Source organism: Onychostoma macrolepis, chromosome 01, assembly GCF_012432095.1.
Source record: "Onychostoma macrolepis isolate SWU-2019 chromosome 01, ASM1243209v1, whole genome shotgun sequence".
In the NCBI taxonomy this organism is placed as follows: Eukaryota; Metazoa; Chordata; class Actinopteri; order Cypriniformes; family Cyprinidae; genus Onychostoma; species Onychostoma macrolepis.
The window spans coordinates 25,673,674-25,695,457 of NC_081155.1; the positions used below are offsets into that span (position 1 = coordinate 25,673,674).

At 36.8% G+C, this 21,784-nt stretch overlaps 1 protein-coding gene across 2 annotated transcripts in view; it reads left to right on the forward strand.

Moving 5' to 3' along the window:
- Positions 1-4,346: 4,346 nt before the first annotated feature.
- dachc (dachshund c) overlaps positions 4,347-21,784 on the forward strand; it is a 64,977-nt gene continuing 47,539 nt past the window's right edge. The window contains exon 1 of one of the 2 annotated variants that reach the window (XM_058776475.1): positions 4,347-4,497. In XM_058776475.1, coding sequence (XP_058632458.1) covers positions 4,445-4,497 — 53 coding nt within the window. In that variant the 5' untranslated portion in view covers positions 4,347-4,444. Of the gene's footprint in view, positions 4,498-10,541; positions 11,084-21,784 lie in introns of those variants that run through there. The other variant, XM_058776485.1, reaches the window with a different exon arrangement.

The window sequence follows — 21,784 nt, forward strand, 5'->3', positions numbered from 1 at the left end:
CAGGAAATATGATGATGATGTTGATGATGTTTGGTGTGCTCTTCCCAATGCTGTGACTCATTGACCTGCTCCCTCAAGGGATTTCTCAATTGGGCTTTAGCATTTAATACATCGTTATTTGTCTAATTAGAGTGGATGGAATGATATTTAGGCCTCATGAATTTGATCTGCTACCGAACTCTTTCTCTGCAGGCTTGAGTGGGTCATATATTATTGTCGACAGGACCAGAAGCAACCTGTCATTTTCTATAAGGCCTAGTTCGTTGTACTGCACACAGAGCTTTAGATGCATAAGACATGACTATATTTAAATTATTTTTATGTGGCAAGATCCATGTGGCCTGGAAAATGCAGCCAACAACTGTACATTGCCTTGGGGTATATTAGGCTACAGCTGAAAAGATGTGGTGCTTCTCACAGAAATAATTATGATGTTGGCAGCGTAAAATTCCCCATATATTGAGAGAGTTTCAGATGTCACATGGTTGGGTTTAGACCCTATTACATGTATCTTAGATGGTATGTTACACATTTTTATAGGAGTTACTTTTACCAAAGTTTCCTGAGTTTTCTGTGAATCCATATATTCAGACTATAAGCAATTCATAGTGCTGCAGGAATGAGTCCTAAAATCACTGTCACATGTTACTTCTGGTGTTCTCCAAGGCTCAGTCTTGGGGCCTATTCATTATTTATTTACTGCTTCTTGGACAAATTTTCACAAAGATTGGAATTAATTTCCATTACTATGCTGACGACTCCCAGCTTTGCATATCTTCCATGCCTAATTCATTTTTTTCTTTTTTCAAAACATAATCTTTGACAACTAATAGCACTGCTACTCTTGCACATGTCTTGGTTACATGTATATGTATATGTTATATGGTTATATGTATTGATTAACACAACTCTCTTCTATTTGGTCTTCAGTCTAAAATCTTACATAAATTATTTCTGGAGCCTCTTCCATAGAGCACATTTCTCCTATTCTTTACCACTTGCATTGGTTTCCAGTTAAATATCTAATTGATTTCAAAATCTGCTTCTCACTTACAAGGCTCTTAATAAATCATATCGCTCTGATCTTTTTCAAATCTACACTCCTGTACGTACTCTTTGATCCTCTTTATCAATCTCTTAGACCAACCACGCATTCGTCTGAGAAGTATGGGGTCCTGGGCTTTTAGTTATGCTGCCCCTCATTTGTGGAATGCCCTTCCTCATGCCAATTCCTCAGCGACAGTCTTCACACTTTTAAATCACGTCTTAAAACTCATTTAAACAGGCTTATCTATGATTGTTTGTGTGCTGATTTGTTTCTTATTTTTTTAACGTTTACATTTATTTTGTAATCTGTCTTGTTTGCTGTTGTTGCATTGATGTTTTAGGATGATTTGTTAAGTGACCTTGAGTGTCATGAAAGGCGCCTATAAATAAAAATAAAATAACTAATGAATGAAATCTGTAAATGAATTAGCATTTTTTTTTTTTGTACTTCCTTGTTTTTTGGTTAAACACCTAAAGGTCTGCAGTTAACAAACGCATATATCTACAGTATATCTTACAGCATAAAATACATCCAATACCCACACAAATGATTTTAAGTTTTTAGGTCTTGATAAAGGCGGTTACTCAATGGTTAAGTGTCTAAAATGGAGGTTGTTGGTTGTTAGACTTAGATATCATCATCACGCTGTATAGTTAAACTCATCTACTCTGCTTTTACATCCTCGTTGTATTTATACTAAACACTCTTGCAAACTATTCTAACTTAAATTTTTCAACTTGTAGATTTTAAATAAAGATTGAAAGAGTCGGACTCTCAGTGGTGATGATAACGCTGAAGTTATGCGACCGTCGTGTAGTTTGGTTATAGCTTTGTTGAATTTAGTAATGTAATTGTACTTGTGCTTCAAATTTTAAACATTATATTATGTCCAATTCAAAAATCCAATTGCACAAATGTATGTTTTCTCTGACCACGGGCCATAATTTGAGCATGTCTGTAAAGTATACTTGGATTTTCACCAAATTTGGAGCAGATTGTCCTCAGGCTTTGCTGACCAAACTTTTCATATGTAATGCATCAAAAACTTTGACTTTGAGAGTGTATCTTCACAACACTTTGCCTTATTGAAACTAAGTTTAGCATGTTATTGCAAACATGTCCTGACACAACAAATTAGCGACAGCATTGGTCAAACGAAAACTAACAAACTACAGTAAGTAAATAATGTTAACACATACCTGTTATTTGTTTAATGAAAAGGTTCATCTTCCTTAGGATGTCATCAAAGCTGCTTCTGGTACCTCAAAAATTACAATTAATTTTGTGAGTTGTCCTCCAATCTAAATAATATTTTTGTAGCTAAAGCAAGTTGTCATATATTTTTAATATTATATTTTACACCTTTTAAATTACAGTTTGTACTGGTTAATATAATGGTGTTATTTTTATGGTTTGTGGTTGTTATGGTTTTGTGTTTCAAAAGATGCAGTGGCAATCAGTGCTGTGTATATCTCTTTTTTTCAGAAGCTGGTCCAGCATGACTACAAAAGAGAACTTCTTCCCAAGGCCTAACTCACTCCACTGGCCCGCACTAGCAGTGAGTCTTTTATCCGCAGCTTGCTCACTGCTGTAGCTGAGTGAAGGTTATTTGCCAGCTGAATGACCCCTCTTGTTTAGGTTTGATGGATGTCGTAGAAAGTGAACCCAGCAGGGGGTCTAAGGGGCAGAATGTGTGTGTGTGAGAGCGAGTGAGTGTAAGGGAAAGGATGCTCTATGATCTGTGAAGAACCAGAGCGAGAGAGAAAGAGAGTGTGCACCTGAGTGTTAGCATCAATGCTTATGAGGCTTATCCATCAAACTCAACACACAGCTAAGCACGAATGAATAACCCTCGCCCTCTCTCCGCCTCAAGAGGAAAGGATAAAAAATCACACTGCCTTTGAGGTCACAGAAGTTGTTGGTGGAAAAGTTCAGTTACACGCGTTTTAAAGGAAGCGTTCTTCCTCAAAACAGGTTACAGAACTCTGAAATGGATGGTAAAGAGGAGATAAACCTCAGGAAATAGATGAATGAAAAATCACAGGACAAATCTGAGCATTCTGAACTCGGAATCTATTTTTATTCTTAGAACAGCAAAGATTTGAGGTTAATGGTACATGTGTCCACATTTACTGTCTAAGTGATTAAAAGCAATGTTTTGTAAATGGCATTATATAAATAAAATGACAGTATGACTTATTTCATGACGCTGATTTATTCTAAAATTTACCAAAAAGTTAAAATCATTTACTCATCCTCTTGTCACTCCAAAACCGTAAGACTTTTGTTCATCTTTAATTTAAAACATAAGAAACCTGAGAGATTTCTGTCCCGCTACTGAAAGTACTTTCACCCAAACTGATGCTTAAAAAAATTGATACAGAGATCGTAAAGTCTTCTGAAGAGACATAATTGCTTGATTAACAGGTTTGATGTTGGTGTTTATTCACACATAAATATTAATCAACACATACTGCATACACTGAGAACATCAAATATGGTAAATAAAAGCTAAAATTTGCTTGTGTGTGTGTGTATGTGTTTGGTCCCCCTACGCTAGGGGTGGGCGATATGGCAAAAATATCACGATTTTTTTTTAGAAATATCACGATTCACAATATTATCACAATTCTTTGTCATGTTGGATTTTCTATTTTGCAAGTTGTTTGAGCAGTACAGCCAAACTAATTTCCCTATTATAAAGACAAAGCCTTACAAGGTAACAAAATATTAAAAAGTATGGCAGATATTTAGGCCAAAGTGGGTGAAGATAAAAATCGTTGTCATTATTTAAAAATGAGAGCAAAGATACACATTACAAATACACATAATATACAAATAAAATAAACAGTGTTTTATTTGCAGGTAGTCTACAATAGGTGTATTTAGCAGGAGCATTCAAGAAATTGAATGAACAAATATAAAAATAAAACACTATATAGATTGATTCCTATTAAAGGGGTCATATAATGCTACATGCACTTTTACAAGTTGTTTGAACTGAAATGTGTGTTGGCAGTGTGAACACAACCACCCTATAATGATAAAAATCCACCCAGTGTTTTTTTTTTTTGTAATCTCTTAAATCTTTACCCCTTTCTCAAATCGAGCCGTCTGTCCGTGTGACGTCACACGGACGGAGGCCCCTCCCACGATTGTTGATTGACAGCAGCTTTTCAGCACAGACTGCACTGGTGTCTTACCTCAGACCCACCCTGAGTGAGCTGTCATCAGTTGTTGTTTCACCGCCGGAGCAGATGTAGACAAGAATGACTCCTAAGCTATTGAGGTGTTTTGTTGCTGGATGTAATAATGAACATAGCAGCAGTCATTTACTCCCATCATCTGAAGAGATTAGGTTTGGTTCTGAAGGGAATGCGCCCTCCATCTACCTAAATGCGTCTATGTTCGCGCGAATCATTCATGATCCAGCTTCACCTCCAGAAAAAGTGAGTACCAGGTTTTTTTAAATGAATCTTTGCAAATGGCCTTTCCTAATAATGTGCTAATTAGCAAGTTTCAGGATGAATGCACTAAAGTAAACAGTCCCTCAGAGAGCAGCTCGAAGAGAGGGGCGGAGTCAGCAGAGCTCATTAACATTTAAAGGAGAATGACACAATACTGCTTGCTCTGACCAGAGCTGTTTTTGACAGGGTGTTTTTTTACACTACCAATGTGAAATTTTAACCAAACTATGTTACAGAGTTTTCATTTAGACAGGTTTGGGACAACATGTGAGTGAGTAAATAATGACAGAATTACAATTTTAGGATGAACTATCCCTTTAATTACAGTCGGCAGCATGGTTAGTACTGTCCCTTTATGACCTGCAAGCATCTGATATGCAGGCATGCATCAGTTTCTCTCAGCTGTTTACTTTCATTTTAGACATAACCAACTGAGTCTATACATAAACATTGTGTGTTTTGACAGTATTAGCACAAAACATAACTTAGTTTAGTAATCAGGCACTGTTTGACGGGCCTTTTAGAGCAGGCGCTTTGGGTGTATGTGCTCAGAAAAGGCGCTAGTCAGAACAGAACACGAATGAATGTTTAACCAGTAAGTCTTTGAAGCAGATGCAGATAATGTACTTTTGTGACTGCGAATAAGTGCAGTGTCCCGTGAGAGTAACTCTACCGCTGAGTTAACACTGATCTGAATGTATGTGGCCTTGTACAGTATATAGAGACGGCGGCGCCAGAACTGCAGCTGATAGAATGCGCGCTGAAGTACGATACTACGATATTTATTCAAAAAAGCAAATCGTGGAGACATTTTTATAGTCCACGATCAAAAATCGTCATATCGAACCCCCCTACCCCCCCGCCCCGCCCCGCCACTGTTGTATATTTGACATGCTCTAAGTGCCATATGTGTTGATCAATACTTATTTAAAAGCTTAAATTATAAATCTGTTCATTAAATAAAGTGATCATAATTCTCTTATTACGCCAGTATGGTGATGACAAGTGGCTGTTGTTATGAGTGAGCTAATGAATTATTCTGTCAAGTGATTCATTCATAAAAACTGTTTTTATTGTGAAAATAGAGAAAGTGTATGGCAGTGTTGTATCTAAAATGCAGTTTATGTAATACATAACTTATTTTTCATTGTGTTGTTGTATAAATCCTGATAAAACATCTTTAACCATGGTTAAAGCTGGGCACTCTTCAAGACCAGCTTAATCCAGCTAAGACCATTTTAAATCAGTTAAGCCAAGCAAACCAGCTTAGGCTCTGTTAAGTCTGTTATTTATTTACTTTTTAAGCAGAGAAAGCAGCACCTGTGTCTGAATATGCCCTAACGTTGTATATGAAAAACAGTGAAACCAAATTTGTTGCATTCGGAGGTGTAATAATATATCATATCACAATATATTGCAGCACAAAATAACAACAACAATAATAAAAACTTACCATTTGAAATCTATTTTGGCTTTTTTCAAAGTATCGTGAGAGTATTGTATCATGAGATCTGTATCAGATACTGACCCGAGTGCATTGTCACACCCCTATAAAACAGTAAACGAACAGAATGAAGAAAGCTTAACCTGTTGAGTGCTTGGTAACTGTTAAAGTGTGTTTGAGAATATGTCAAGGAGTTTGTTTTTTAGAATAAACTATTCACCCTTTCCTCACGTATATTTAAAATTAAACTTGTTCATTGAGAGTGACGTTCAAAAAAGTTGAGTTTTCAACTCTTAGGGGAATATCTTGTTCTGCATAATTACCCAAATTTGATTGGAACTGAACTTGACTTCTGGAGATGACTTTTAATGAATGTAAATCAGGCATCTCACATCCCCACAATTAATTTTGTCTGTAACAAAAAAAAAAAAAAAAAAAAACTTGTTAGAAAACAGAAAAAAAGCGTTAAAGCGCTGACAGAGGAGTGCTGTCAGGCATTTTTCTGCTCTATCTCATCTCCATGACTGGCACTCTAGAGATATTTTCCCCTCCCTGACTTTGATCATGGAAGCAATGTTCTAGAAGAAGCTGGAGTGAATTCCAATGTGAGGTGGGCATCTCTTTAGCATACCTAAATAAAACTGCCCCCCCCCTCCTTGGAACTTGGCTGTAAGTTTTAGCATTAATTTCATGTGCAAGCCTTCATTTAAACATATGCTATCTTAAAACACTTCACTGTCCACTGTCCAAAACAAGGTCTAACTGAAGAATAGGTGTGTCAAATGTTAAGTAACACCCGCAGTGAGGAAGGAATGTCAGGTCACACAATAGTCTTTGATTGATATAATGAATGCATGCTGCATTAGATTTGTAGCTATGTGGAGTCATTCAAAACACAAGCATATCATTTCATCAAATAGGATCTGTTATAAAGGGAAATGAAATTGATGGAGACAAGTTTATTTATGGACAAGTTTAGCACCTTCAATAATTGATTAGTGTGATGCAGCTTGCTTTGATTTTATCCTCAACTTTCAACATTTCAAAAGTTGCTATAAAACAAGAAAACTGTTGTTGGAAACTAAAAAAATAAAATAAGTGTAAAATTAGGTGTAGAATAATTTCCGAGTCATCTAAAGGAACAAAACAGTCTTATTATATGCAACAAGGCAGCACAGTATATCTGCACCATATCAGCTTTATACCAATATTTGTTTATTTTTTTATTTATTCATTTATTTTTATTTAACAATAAGATTTTCTACAACATGATTTTTGTATTTTTTGGTATATTATGGGATATGAGCATGCACAGCTTTGGGCAGTGCATGCTCATATCCCATATTTTTAGATATAATTTAGATTGGTTGTTATCAATCTAGGCCCCCATTGTCCAACAGAATATTCAAAGCCCTCCATTTACACTACAATATTTATGCTGTAAATATGACAAATCTGCTTGGTTTCAAGCTTTTTTTATTGATATATTAATTAAGTAATTCAATGAAGTAAAAATGTTAAATTCTGGAAAATGTATATAAAATCGCATTTCAATTTAGAGATTATTTAATATGTTAATAATAATTTAATTAAGTCAGTATATTAATAAAAATGTATTTAATTTTAAGCTCATCCTTTGGCTCCCTTGAAAATTTACCGAGGCCCTCTGGATGAGAACCATGATTTAGATTACTTTTGCTATAACAAATAACTGTCACTTATGACTTTTCACATCTTTAACAACACTAATGATTTAATAAGACCTTTAAAAGTACCTATTCTTTAACAAATCTGAAAAAAAAATACTTACTAGGCTATATATTATAATGTTCTTTAGACAAAAAGCTATAGAATTGTAATATTGGCCATTTATCGTTATTAAAGCCCAATCTTTGTTGTATTTTGCTTTAAGGAAGTTTAAATATTTCATTTGAAGGTGAAGAATAGGATTTTTGCAGTGTGGCAAATTTATACAGTCAGATTTTTCCCCTTTATCCTTGAAGCTGAGAACAAATCCATACATTCTAATCTAATGAAGGACACATTCAAAGCAGTTCCCCAAAACCCACATCCATCTTCAGGAAAACAGGACACTGGTGTTTTGGCATGAGCTTGAGTTATGACACCAAGCGTCAGTGGCTGCATCAAACTCCATTCTCTTCTGAAGGACCTTTGTGGAAATGGCATGATTAATCCATCAGGGGACGTGGCTATGCAGGGTGTATGCATGGCAGGGGGAATTAAATTACAGGGCTGTTGCAGGGACCATCCCAGCACAGTGCATTTGAAAGTGTGGCAGCTTTGGCTGATGGATGTTGCTGGTCTTAATAGGCTGGTGTGTGTGAATTGAGGCATTGACTCCCTCCCACTCTGCGTCCTGTACATTGGTGTTAAGGTTGACACGGGAGATAAGAGAAAGTAAAACATGAATTTGAGTAGATAGGTACGCAAATGTGATTTGTCTCAAGTGAATGTCCATGAGGTCTTATAAGCATATGATGACGATCTCATTGCATATCAAAACACTAAGTGTATTGATTGAAAGAACAGCATCAGTTAAGCACGTCTCAGAGGAATCAATAAGCATGTGAATGTCCACAGTGAATTGTCCTATTTTAAATTACGTACACATGGTTGTCTCTCTCTATACAGTACGGTCTGTAGTTGAACATATTGATCGCAGTTGTGCAAAGGCATCGGACGTACATTATAACAAATGTTCTCTTTGCATTATAATAGAGGAGCGACAAATGTGCCCGATCGATGAAGAGAAGGTCAGGGAATGGGCTCTGGCCGCAGCTCTAATAGAGAAGTCAATGAGGAACTGCTGTAATCACTGTAGTGAATTCAATAAAGGAATGTGGAACTGAGGGATGCAGGCAGTTATTGCCAGTTACTTAAAAGTAACAAGAAAACATCAGTGTTAAATTCCTCTTGAAATGCATAAAATTACTTTACCGTTAATTTAACAGCAACAGTTTAATGTTGGTGAATGCAAAGTTGTAAGAACAGCTCATGATTGTCTGACAGATTGCAGCGAATGTGCGGAATCAATAATATAGCATGAAAGCAGAAGTGAACTCTTAAACCATGCATAAAAAATCATTTAGAGTGGCCATTTAAAAATGTTATTGTAAAATAATTGTGTATACTAGGATCGTCTGACTGACTGGAGAACTACACTGTGTTGTGAAATGTCACTAAACCCAAGCGGCAGGCTGTAAGTGTCAATGAAATTGGGTACGTAAGTGCCTCCTGCTGTACCAGGGATATATCATGATGCCTCTGAGAAGTGTATTTTGATAATTGAGATTAATGTCTCTGTGCCTCAAGAGACACCACAAGTGTTTATTCTGAGATTAGCGGTGGTAAATGTGGAGAACCCTTACAAACCATAGGATCTGCAGTCATGAGCACTTTTGGGTATTTGCAAATAACAAATAGTCATTGACATTTCAGTTTAATTATTTTCACTTCCTAAATCCTTCACAATAGATGGCAGCATAAGCTTTATATCCTGTCTCTTTGTATGCTCGACCTCATAATGTAACAAAAAATTGGAAAATTATTCTTCTTTAAGCAGCGAGTAGCCTATATGTTTTATTTAATTTTTTTATTTTCTCCACTCCATTAGACTTAAAAAGTCTTGCAACCGCACAGTAAGTTGTATTATTCTCTTTCTCGGTGTTGACCAGTCTGATACTCCTAATGTCCATAAGGGGATGATGTATAATTGCTTTAATCATTTCTTATTCAAATTTTCACCGTGCTTTCTAAGGCATATCAATTTTGTTAATACCATGTAATTAAAATATGTCAGTGCACTACAACGCTCGGGCTGTATTAATGACCGTGAAAATTGTTTTAATTAAATAGCCAATTATAGTAAAGCCCCAACCATGAGAATTGACATTTAAATGAGCTTTATTTAAATTGCTTTCAATATTGTTTCATCAGAATTTCTCACGCGGCGAATTAATCACTTGCCCATGTGCATGTACAAAGCGCCATTAACTATTGAAGTGCTGTTATTATTCATTTGATTTCAAGCATGAATTCATACAATATACGGCTGTCCTTCCATAAACTTTGTAACCTTTCCAAGTTACATAACATAACCAACTTAACAGTCAGTGGCTTAGAAAAACACGCTCAATGTGTAGTCTGTTGTTCTGTTTGTTTATCTTTACTGTGAGTATTATAAAGGGTACCTGGTAAACCTGGCTCAACGTCAGCAATAGCATGAGTTCTTGTGAAGTTCATTGTTTCAGATCTACCTGCTTTGAAAGAAAGGGACGCACGTGCGCGCTGTGTCTCTTCCAAACTCTCTTTGTTTCTTGGCTCCTCCTCCGGACCACAATGTGACAGATTCAACTCGTCTGAGCACCAGCGCAGCTCTTCACTTATTCCCACTGTCACTATCACGCTTTGATCGATGTCGTGACGCACAGACAATATCTCGTTTTTTCCCCCCCGTGCCAGGCTGATTTTACTTTTCGAGTTGTTTTTGCTGTTGTTTTAGTAATTCTCCCGTGATACGTTACTTTTGTCCGAACACTTTCAAGACATTTATTGAGTGTTGAACATGGCCACACCGGCTGCGCTGCTGCCCGCAACACCGATGGCCCACGCGCCTCCGATGTCGGTCGCCGCGGCGGTCAACTCCTCGACCCCGGCGACCCTCTCGCCCTCACCGTCCGTCACCCCGTCCGGACCGAGCCTCTTCAGATCGGAGCTGCTCTCCTCCGCGAGCCCGGGCATCCCCATCGGAAGTCTCCCGCACAAACCCGTGTATTCCACTCCTTCTCCGGTGGAAAACACCCCTCAAAACAACGAATGTAAAATGGTCGAGGTCCGAGGCGCGAAGCTCGCGTCGTTCACTGTCAACGGCCACGAGCTCATCTGCCTCCCGCAGGCGTTTGACCTCTTTCTCAAGCACCTGGTCGGTGGACTGCATACCGTGTACACTAAACTCAAACGTCTGGAGATAACGCCCGTGGTGTGCAACGTGGAGCAGGTTCGCGTCCTCCGTGGTCTCGGCGCAATTCAGCCTGGAGTCAACCGCTGCAAACTTATATCGAGAAAAGACTTCGAGGTTCTGTATAACGACTGCACCAATGCAAGGTAAATAGCCTTCTCAAAGCTACGCGAGACGAGTAGGCTTCTTTTCTATACTGTAAACATACTTTGAAAAGTTTGACTAAAGTTGCACTAAAGTAGAAAGGATTAAAGTAGGCTACTTGGCACACTGCACTATGCGGCTTTATTGAGCTCCTATCAGTACTGTATCTTGCGCAGACAAACTCTTTGCTGAGCGCAGCACATTTATCTGCTTATGATCCAGTTTGAACAGTTTGGCCTTTGATAATCGTGCACATATCTGAACAGTTTAGCCTTTGATAATTATGCACATATCAGGTTATTTTTATACTGAAATGCATTGAATATACAGTACATCAGGCTCACCTTTTGGGCAGGACAGGTGTCTTTCACCATCAATCAGGCAGTCAGAATAGGTATGACTGTCTCTTTCTAAAACTTACACTTTTGGAGATAGATATGGAAAAATGAGAGGGAGAGATCGTATCAGTCTATCTATTATATAAATATTTAATGGGACTAGTCTGCTTTTGTTACGAGTTAAACTGAATGTCAACTCACAGGTTAATCGGCAGTTGTCCCATGGGTAGCCTATCAGATGCACCACAAGTATCACTTCTAGGACTGGTATAATGTCTTTCGTTGTTTACGACATAGGCTATGCAGTTTCCATTTGAACACATAACGAATTTGCAGTGACTCACAACGTGGCATGATTATATTAGCCCAGGTAGTTATTGAATGTCTTTATCGGTTCAGACAGCTGGTCATAAAAGCTCTACATTCTGTTGAGCTGTCATTATAGCCAGTAGTTTGCTGCTGACATTGTTGCCATCAAAGTTCGCGTGCTTTGAAAATATCGACCCTTTAGTAGCCTGTTAATAACGCAAATTTATCTGAGCTTTAGAGTGATGGCAAACATACTGATGCATTTGCGCGCGAGTGCGCTCGAGAGTAAGGATAGGCGGATCTAATAATGAAGTATCAATATATGAGGTATAGAAACTATCCATAGTCAAATACAAAAAAATCACTGCTTTTTTGCAATTTTTGCAGATTTTGTTTTGCTAGAAATTTAATGCGTATAATATGTAGCCTATTTAATTGAACAGATAAACTATAGCCTATTAGGGAATAATTGGAAGAACTGTTTTCCTGCTCATCCGAATACAAGCAAATGCTGCAAGACGCTGCATTCAATCAGGACTGCGTTTCCTAAAAGTATCATAATTGCCGTTTTTGCGATCAGCTTAAGTTCATGATGCTTTTTGGAAGTGCAGTCCAGAACAATGTTTATCAGAGGACAAAAAAAAAAAAAACATAATATGGTTCCATTAGTTTGAGTTATTTCACAATAAAACAACTGTAGTTGTACACTTGTTTAGCAATTAAAGAGAACTAAGTGAGCCTTGTTTGAAAGAACAGTATAGGTTTGCTTATCTAAACCTTGGTATCTGTTAGCAAATTTATGACACCAGCTCATATAGCTGCTTGCTTATTAAAGAGCGCATTTAGGCAGCCATTGGCACTGGCGAGGAGATGTTAAGCGCTTGTGACACAAGTTACTGGAACGAGATTAGAATCTCTGATTCCTGCCTGAGCGCTCGCTCCCCGGCGGTGTCTAATATAGAAATTGATTCTCTGCAGAAATTAATTAATTTTTCATATTGCCTAGAGCGGCAGTTTTAAAAGGGTGCTCTCTAACAGTCCTCCCGCCCTTTTTGTCTCCACTTTGAATTATATCCTAATCGTATTAATACTTTTTGCCTCAGGATTAATCAGCAAATTTACAAATGTGTTTTGAAATTTGTAATCACAACATATGTATGCGAGGAAGTAGACCATTCTTCTGACCTCCAATTTGCTCATTTGTTCTCATTCGTCATGAAAATGCATCTGAGAATCCAAACTCTGACCACCTCTAGTCAGAAAGCTCAAAACTGCCAAATTTAAACATTTCTATCTCTGTATAATGACTATTTAATCGATGTCTGGCCTCCTAATGTTTTAAATTTGGCAGAGCTGAATGGAGATCAGACAGCAAGGGCAGACAGCGTGGGCTGAACTCTTGGACCTCTGTCCCTTGAATTCTCTAAAGACCTAACTGAGAAGTTTAAATCGAGAGATTGAGGCCAACGCAATCTTTACTTTTGCCGAATTGGTGGCTAATTTCATTCATATGTTTTTGTACTGTTTACTTCATAATTTTTTCCCCAAAAATTGTACAGATTCAAATGAAATTGCCACCTTGTGAAAATGTTTTCTCGTAGACTTTCTTGGTTAGGGTGCAAAGGGTGGCTCTTTGGTTCAGAAATGATTCATACTGAGTCAAAGTTTGGCACTTTGACTCATCATGACCGGATAAAGAAATTCTGCTCAACTGGCACGTTATTGTTTCTTTAAATAGGTTTTATAAAACAACATAAGTTAACAGGATAAGGAACTAAACAGCAAAACCACCCATCCTCCCCATGTTGTGAAACTCAAATAACCAAATACCTCAAAGAAAATAAATGTCCGTTCTTGAGCTACGCTGCTGTTATTCATCAAATCTGACTACTTCCTCAGCGCTTGTCTTTGTTGAAAAGATATGCCTTCTCTGACCGTCATCTAATCCATGAGCTTTTTCTGGCAGACAGAAAAAAAATGCCCTATAGGTGCTGACTTGGTCTGTCTGCTTTACAGAGTCATTCATCACTCCGAGCATTTCCTTTTATGACTAAATTCTAACGGTAAATGTTTTGAACCAACAAAACGCGTCTTGGATCAGCATAAAAACTGATAGTTGATTTACTGCAGCACTTCACAATGCTCAACAGACTTCGCAATTGGTTTCTGTTGCACACAATGTTTTCCATTATTTAAAGGCTGATTCACTAACATGGAAGTTTTGAATGTCCATAAAAGGCGTTTGGCTTGCTGTGTTTTTGTTTTTGCTCTTAATAGTAAAAAAAAAAATGCTTATGTCTTCTCTTACAGTTAGCCTGCACTTAGTCAGCCTTTATTTACTGAATTATTTATTTTCGTGGAATCACATTCACTTCCAGAAAGTCTTAAATGGACGTGATGTATCACGACTCATTGGCTTTGTGTTGTGACCTTTCTCTCAGAAACTCTCCATCTGTGAAGTGGAGCTTATGCTGGCCTGTGTGTTCATTAGTGTGTGCGTTTGTGAGAAAGTGAGATGACAGACGTAGCTTAGCGCAAACCTTTTGCGAATACTTTGCAAAAATGGGTATTTGTGTCTTTGAAGATTTTTCTGTCACAGAGTTCAAGTCGTGTGAATGCTCGGTGTGAGAGGAGTGTGTCAATGTGTGTTCTCTTTCTCTGATCTTCAAATGGGAGAACATTTTAAAGGCCATGGATTAGTCAAAACAAATACCCATAGCAGCGGCAATGGCACCCTAGACAGCAAATTATTCGCAGACAATTAATTGATGTCAGTGTGATTGCTTTCATTTAAAAATTCCCGTTATCTTGTACTCACCCGCTGTGTTTCCCTCTTTCTCCTGCACACGTACACAAACGCACTAACCTCAAAAAGACGTCTCTGCATGTCTCTGTCTTCCCTTGACCTTCAGGTCCTTTCCAGCAGTAACACGAGCCTCTATCAGTCAGCAAGGTTTGATTCGGCCCTTCCACAGTGTGTTAGTGAGGAGTGAGGGATTAGTGGAAGGAAAATAGAAGAGTGTGTGAATGTGTGACACAGAACCAGATCTGTAATCCATCCACACAGTTTTTCTAGACTTGTATTATCACGAAAGGTTTCGATTGCCACGCTTTCAAGGCTGCAGTATATTTTTAATCCTCTAATATCAATCATTACATACGGCTGTGGAGTTTATGGTCGGCTGTTGTACATGTGTGGTTGAAATAGATATCCTTTGTGTGTGTGTGTTCAGATCTCTCAAAGCTTTAGTGACTCTATTGGAAACCGCCGATGCAGCTGCCCAGACAGCTGATAGCTTTGTAGTGGCATGCTGCGTATCATAAAAGAAATGTGTTAGCGAACTAGGGCTTAAAATACTGTTGATGTCTTTATGGTGCTATTGTGTTTGAGTGTGTCCATCTGCTGTTGTGTGTGCAAGTGTAAGACAGTGTGTTCTCAGAGATGAGGTGGATTGATGAGAGTTTGGAAAATATCACCTTACATGCAGTGTGCGTGTGTGGTGTTTGTTTAGATGCAGTCAGACAGAACATGGCTAATTAAATGTTTATTGAGATGCACATTGTATATTTCTAAGATTTGGTAAATCACTTAGATAACATTTGCCAAGGACGTAAATGTAAATGAAAAATATGTATATTAAATAAAAAAAATTTAAAATTAGGATTGTATTAGGAATGAAAAAAAAAAATTAATTAAATAAAAAAATTAAAGTGAATATAATATATTAACATGTTTTCCATGCACCTTAAATATATATGTGTAAACCCATCTTAATAAAAAAATAAATAAACTGAACAATATAATGAATAATAAATTTGTAAATTATGATGAATTATTATTAATTAAATTAGGCGATACTTAAATTAGTATCTATTATTAATTCATACATATTATTACGTGTTTGGGGGCTGCAGCACATGACTTTATATGACCTGAATTAAACACAAAAGGGTAAAATTGTCTTATATTTTAATGCACTTTTTGACCTTGTCATATAGCTATGAGGTTCTGCAAGAGTGCTCTCAATGATATCATTTCATATTTTATGTGGGGTTTTTTTTTTTACATGACTTTTGTTGGTCATTTCACATGACTTTGATTTGACAGATAAAAGTTTTTCAGAGATAAACAAGCAGTGAAGCAGTTTTTAAAAAAAGAAAAGAAAAAATATATATAATATGGTGTACTATATATTTCTCTCCCTCTCTATATATTTTTTATTATTATTCATAAACATATTAAGTAAATATATTTATATTCAAACATTTACTTATATCTATTAATTAAGAAATAATAATATAATTATTATTAATAATTATAATAACATGCCAGACTAATTAAATATTTCAGAATTCAGTATTAATTTAAAAATAATTTTAAATCCAAAATATGTTCATCACAGAAGATTTGTAAAGTGTGAAGAGGTGTAAGTCACCGTTGTAAGTACTTTTGAATTTTTGAAAAATAACTTTTATTTAATTTTAATTCATCCACAGACAATCTCATAAGCGATACATATTTGAAATCTAAAGAGGAGCTGATTAAATCTAACAGTCTGGATATCTCTTTTATGTTGAACTGAGGTTTAGAATTTATCTTGAAGTGGTTGTGGTCTGGTATTGAAGGGATGAGTTACATTCATATCAGCATAAAGCACCTCTTTATTGGGCATAAAGTTCATCATGGGGTTTCAGCACTTTGTTCATTATTGTTCTTGCTCTGTTTGATCTGTGGGAAACTCCAGCTGCTGTTTATCACACACACACACACACACACACACAGAAATGTATAGTGTTGACACTTGCTCTCAGCGTTACGTGCACACACACACACACACACACACACACACACACATCTTCATAGGTGCACACCCATTCATGTTGGTCTTTAGGACATAACGGTGCTTACTTGTTTTTTTTTTCTCTTTTTGCTGAGCCGGTGAAACACTGTAAAACAAATGATGGATTACTCTGATAACAGCTGTTCTCGCAATGTTGTGCACAAGTTAAATATGATGTCTGTGGACTCAAGGGGCCTTGATCATAAAACACGAACAGAACAGATCTCTGTGTAAATCGTAAGTAAAGCCGTTTGTACACAAATTGTACCAAGGGGTTTATCCTTAATTGACAAAATTCTCATTCGGGTGCTCAGAAAGACATATTTTTGGATCCATTAGCTGTTTGCATATGATGTGTTTTAGCATCTGATAGTTCTCTTGTGTATTCAGTGTAATGGTGGTGTAAGCAATGCTCTGAAAGTTCCCCTGGTGTTTACAGAATGTTACAGAGCTAATGAAACACAGGAGGACATTAGAGATAGAGTAAACATGTCTTTTCAAATGGAGTGTGTGTTTGTGTACGGGTGTGGAGGGCCGAGGAAAGAATGTGTGTGCATGTGTGTGTGTGCGCGCTGGCACTGATGGCCTCTGTGGGAAGGCGAGCCAGCGTGGAAGAGAGGAGGACGTCAGGGGGAGATTTTAATTAAAGTATGAAATGAGAGGTCACGCGCTCTGACCCCCCCTCCACTCACTACACACACAAGGACATGCTATCTCTTTCTTACTTTCTCCGTTCCTCTCTCTCTCATACACACGCTAGCAGTCTCCTCCTCTCTCTCTCAGCTTGATGAGTTTTCCATGAAAGGGTTTTTCATTAATTCCACCTCAGGGAGTCTCTCTGTTCCGGCTCCCTCTGAAGCACATGGAAATCTAAAGTGTGTGTGTGTGTGTGTGTTTCTGTTTGTACGTGGCCACCATGATGTTTTGACTCGGTCTGATTATTAACACACTGTTCTGGCTGTTTGATCATGAAGTCTCAAACACAGACACACATGGTCGATGATCTTGTTGATGAGAGAGGATGATGGACAGGAGGACAGAAATGGTTCGTTAGTTTCCTGTGATTGCTTCATAATGGGACATTTTAAACACTGAATTGCAGGAGGTTTAGGATAATTTAATGCTGAAAAACACCTGGATACGTAATAACAGGAAGTGATAGAAACACTGTGAGCTTCACTTTTTCTTTATATTTAACCAGCATAGGCTCATTGGTAATAATGTGCCTCTGCCTGCATTTTTGCAAAACTACAAAAACATACCTACATGTATACATGCAATTCATTACAGTTTCCTGATGAAATAAACACTAGTGGCAGTAAAACAACAACTTTTTTTTCCTTTTCATACAATTGAATATTACAGGGGCAGATTATCAGGTAATAAAGACTTATTTTCTTGCACAACACTATGTTATGATCTAAAAACACTTTTACCATAGTGCTTGATTTGTAAACCAATATATTTGATGTTTACATCTCCATACGTTTAGCTTTTCTGATGTAGTAAACTTGCTCGGTAGCTCACCTGGTACAGCATTGCAATAGTGATGTGTAACACAAGTCCCGCGTAACACGAGTCACAATAAAAGAGCTCAGACTAGTAGAAGCAAACTAAAATGGCATGGTTGATTCGACAAATGTTTTTTCATCTCATGTTTGCTTTTGGATTTAGGGTAGGGTTTAGTGTCGATTTTTCAAACAGGTCGAGAACAAAACCTTATATAAATATATTGTGCTTATACATTTGTGAATAAAAAAAAACATATTAAGTGTAGTGATAACGAGGTCCAAACAAAGCAATCTCATGACAGTGGGAAAAAGGAAAAGCCAAAATGTTACTTATGTTGCTTGAATGTTGAAGGAAGTTCTTCCACAACAGACAGCCAACTATAAACTGTCTCGGTATTTAGCTCATTAAATATGCATGCGTTTTAATGAGGCAACCTCTGATATTCAGTAGTTCAATACTCAACATGTGAGATGAGTTTCATTGAAACTCAACAGGTTTCTGTCCCTTCATTGTCCCTCCAAGTCCCGGTAACTAAAAAAAATGAATCGAGTGGTTTGATCCAAGTCTTGTGAAGAGATAAGAAAAGGCAGAAGAACCAGCAAGGTTTATTCTAGCATGTGACAGAGGGGACAGTGAGAGATACCTCTCAGGTTTTTTATGAAGAATACCTTAGTTTGTGTTTTGAAGATTAACCAAAGTCCTAAGGGTTTGGAATGACATGAGGGTGAGTATATGGTGATAGAATTTGCATTTTGGGTGAGCGATCTCTTTAATAATGAAGAGACATTATTATTATTCTAGTATATTTCAGAAGAAGATACAATTAGAGCAGATTCACGCAGTGACCTTTCTGGACAAATACTGCTGGACAAGCAAGTATTGAAATAAGTTGCATGCTGTATTTCTCCACTGATGTTGTAAAAGTCATAGATTTGCAAATGAGAACATTAGTCCAGGGATTTCAGATCTACAGTGTGAAATCTCATGGTTACCCCAAGGATTAATTACTAACCCAGGTTAAAGTATTAACAGTGCGTTAACAATTAGTATGTTGTATTAGTTGGGCCTCTGGAAACACTTGCCAAACTTTCATTCTCCACATGAAATTCTCACGTTGATCTTAAAGTGACATTAAAGCGATGATCATGATTTTAGAGTCAGTCAGAAGACTGATTCACCTTTGTACACTGTTTATAAATACAACATGACATGAAATATGCCATGACTTAAATCCACAAGACTTACATTTATCTTCGGGAACACACATTAAGATATTTTCATGTTCATTTTTGTCTATCAATTGAAAACCCATGCAACTAAAATTTTCATGCATTAAAACACTTTATGAAAGTAATCTATATGAATCAAGTGTTTTTCCCAAGTCTTCAAAGATACACAATTGCTTTATATGATGAACAGATTTCATTTAAGCTGTAATTCAAAAACATTCATCATGAAATATGGTATACACAGTGTTTGACGCATCAGAACACCAACATGATTATATTATTATATATGATTATTGTATTATACTGTACATGATTATAAATGATTCAGTTTACTTGTGCTTTTTGATGTGTGAAAGTTTTGGTTTAGTGTATTTTTAATGGATGGAGAAAAATAAAAAGAGAATATTAAAAATATCTTATTTGTGTTCCAAAGATGAACAAAAGTCTTATGGGTGTAGAATGACATGAGGGTGAGTAAATGATAATAGAATTTTCATTATTGGGTGAAATGTCCTTTTAAGCATAGAACAGCAGTAAATAAAATATATTGAAATAAAATAAAATAAAAATCTTTAAACATGTCAACAGCTCAAGCTGATTTGTAGTTAGAAGTTGTAAATGCTGTACGTTTTCCTACCAGCGACAGACTGTCATTAAATATTTGAAAAAAAAAACAAAAAAAACATTAGATGACATTTCCATGGTTAATCTCAATGTTATTAGAGAGACTGTCATTCTTTGCCATAGATCTGCTATAGGAAGTAAGAGTCTGAAAAGTGTTACAAAGCTTCACGATTAAGCAGTTTCACCCCTCTGGCTTTGAAACTAATGAGATTCTTCAGTCAAAAATGTCAAAAACTAATTGAGATGTCCAGACCATGGGGAGAACGTGGCACGGCTATGGCTGTATCTAGGTTTGTCAATCACTGCTATGTTTAGAACCAATCAAAAATCAAGAAGCAACGCATTCTTAGTCTGTGCCGGTGTTTGTTTGTGATGTGTCTAGGAAACGTGGCGTGTAGAATGCAGCTGTTTGTGAAGTGCATTGGTGGGAAGTAGACTAAATCGTTGTATTAAACTACAGTGGGTTAGGTGGCCAGGAGAGAGTGGGGACAACCGGAAAGTCAGAGAGAGGGGAAAAACTGAAATAAAAAGAATAAAAACAATATAGACAAATATTGTAAAAAGTAAACTAATAAAAACATCTAAATTACTAAAACTTTAACTAAAATTGAAATGAAAATGGAAAATATAAAAATAGTTTCAAATATTAATATCTCAGTTATACTAAAATAACACTGCAACTTCTTTGCCATGACAAAGTAAAATAATAAAATAATAAGATCAAAATGTAATAAGATCTTCATTTTTTTAAGTTTGCTGTGTTGAAGCGAATGCGTATTTGTAACCTTAATGTTTGCTTTTTTAAAGAAAAGTCTTAATTATTTTTTTGTGGTAATCAGCTTTATGCCACAAATGCTGTTGAATGAGCTTAACTCGTATTGAACCCAGAATATTCTGTGCTGGCAAAAGGGAAGTATCCATTTGTGGGAAAACTCAGTTTAACAAGCTATGTGTAAACAAAGTGCATGGGAATGCAAAAAGAAAGTGAACACCACTATGATGCTGTAAACTTTTTTCTCTCTCTTCTCGCTCTCTTTTTCTGTCTTCTTAGAGGTAATGCTTCTTTAAGTAGAACAGGATAATGCAGCAGTAACACATAAAGGTTTTGCCTAAAGCTTCCTTCACGCCTGTGACCTGATTAGTGCAGAGAGGACAGAGGAGGAAATTTTGCATCTCCCGAAAATTTGGAGAACAGATGAAAATAGAGATAGAGAGATCACAGTGCAACACGTTGCTAAAAAAGGAGACAGAATGGATACTAAGGAACGAGGAAAAGATTAACCTGTGTAATGGTTGTGTCGATTTCACCTCATGTTTTTACACAACTCTTCTTACTGAGGGTCAAAAGAAAGTGGCAGTGCTTTCAAACAGGCCCCGTGAGAAGGTAAAGTTAACACACACACACATGCGCGGCCCATATCTGCCAAAAGCTACTGAGAGAGAGAAAAGCGAGTGATTTATATGCCAGCATGTGAGAATTACTATTTTTGTTGTGGACTTTTATTGTATGAAGGACAAAAGGATGAGAGGAGAGGCAGTGGGATGTTAAATGACCTACATATGCACAAGACACAGCTTAGATTATGTCCTATATAGAGGTGAGTACACAGCTGAGATATTGTCCCTATAAATGGCAGGTGTTACTGGCTTTTATTACTCCTGTTCCAGACCACAATGTTGTTCTGTGATGGAAACACACTCATTCAGAACTCCAATAAACTTCTTAAGCTAATCTAGTGCAATGGTTCTTGATATGCAAGTTTGACCTGAACAAATACTAAAAAAATACATGACTGAAATTACAATTTCTTAAAATTTGCTTTTTACTAACTGTTTGGTGTAATTCTGCC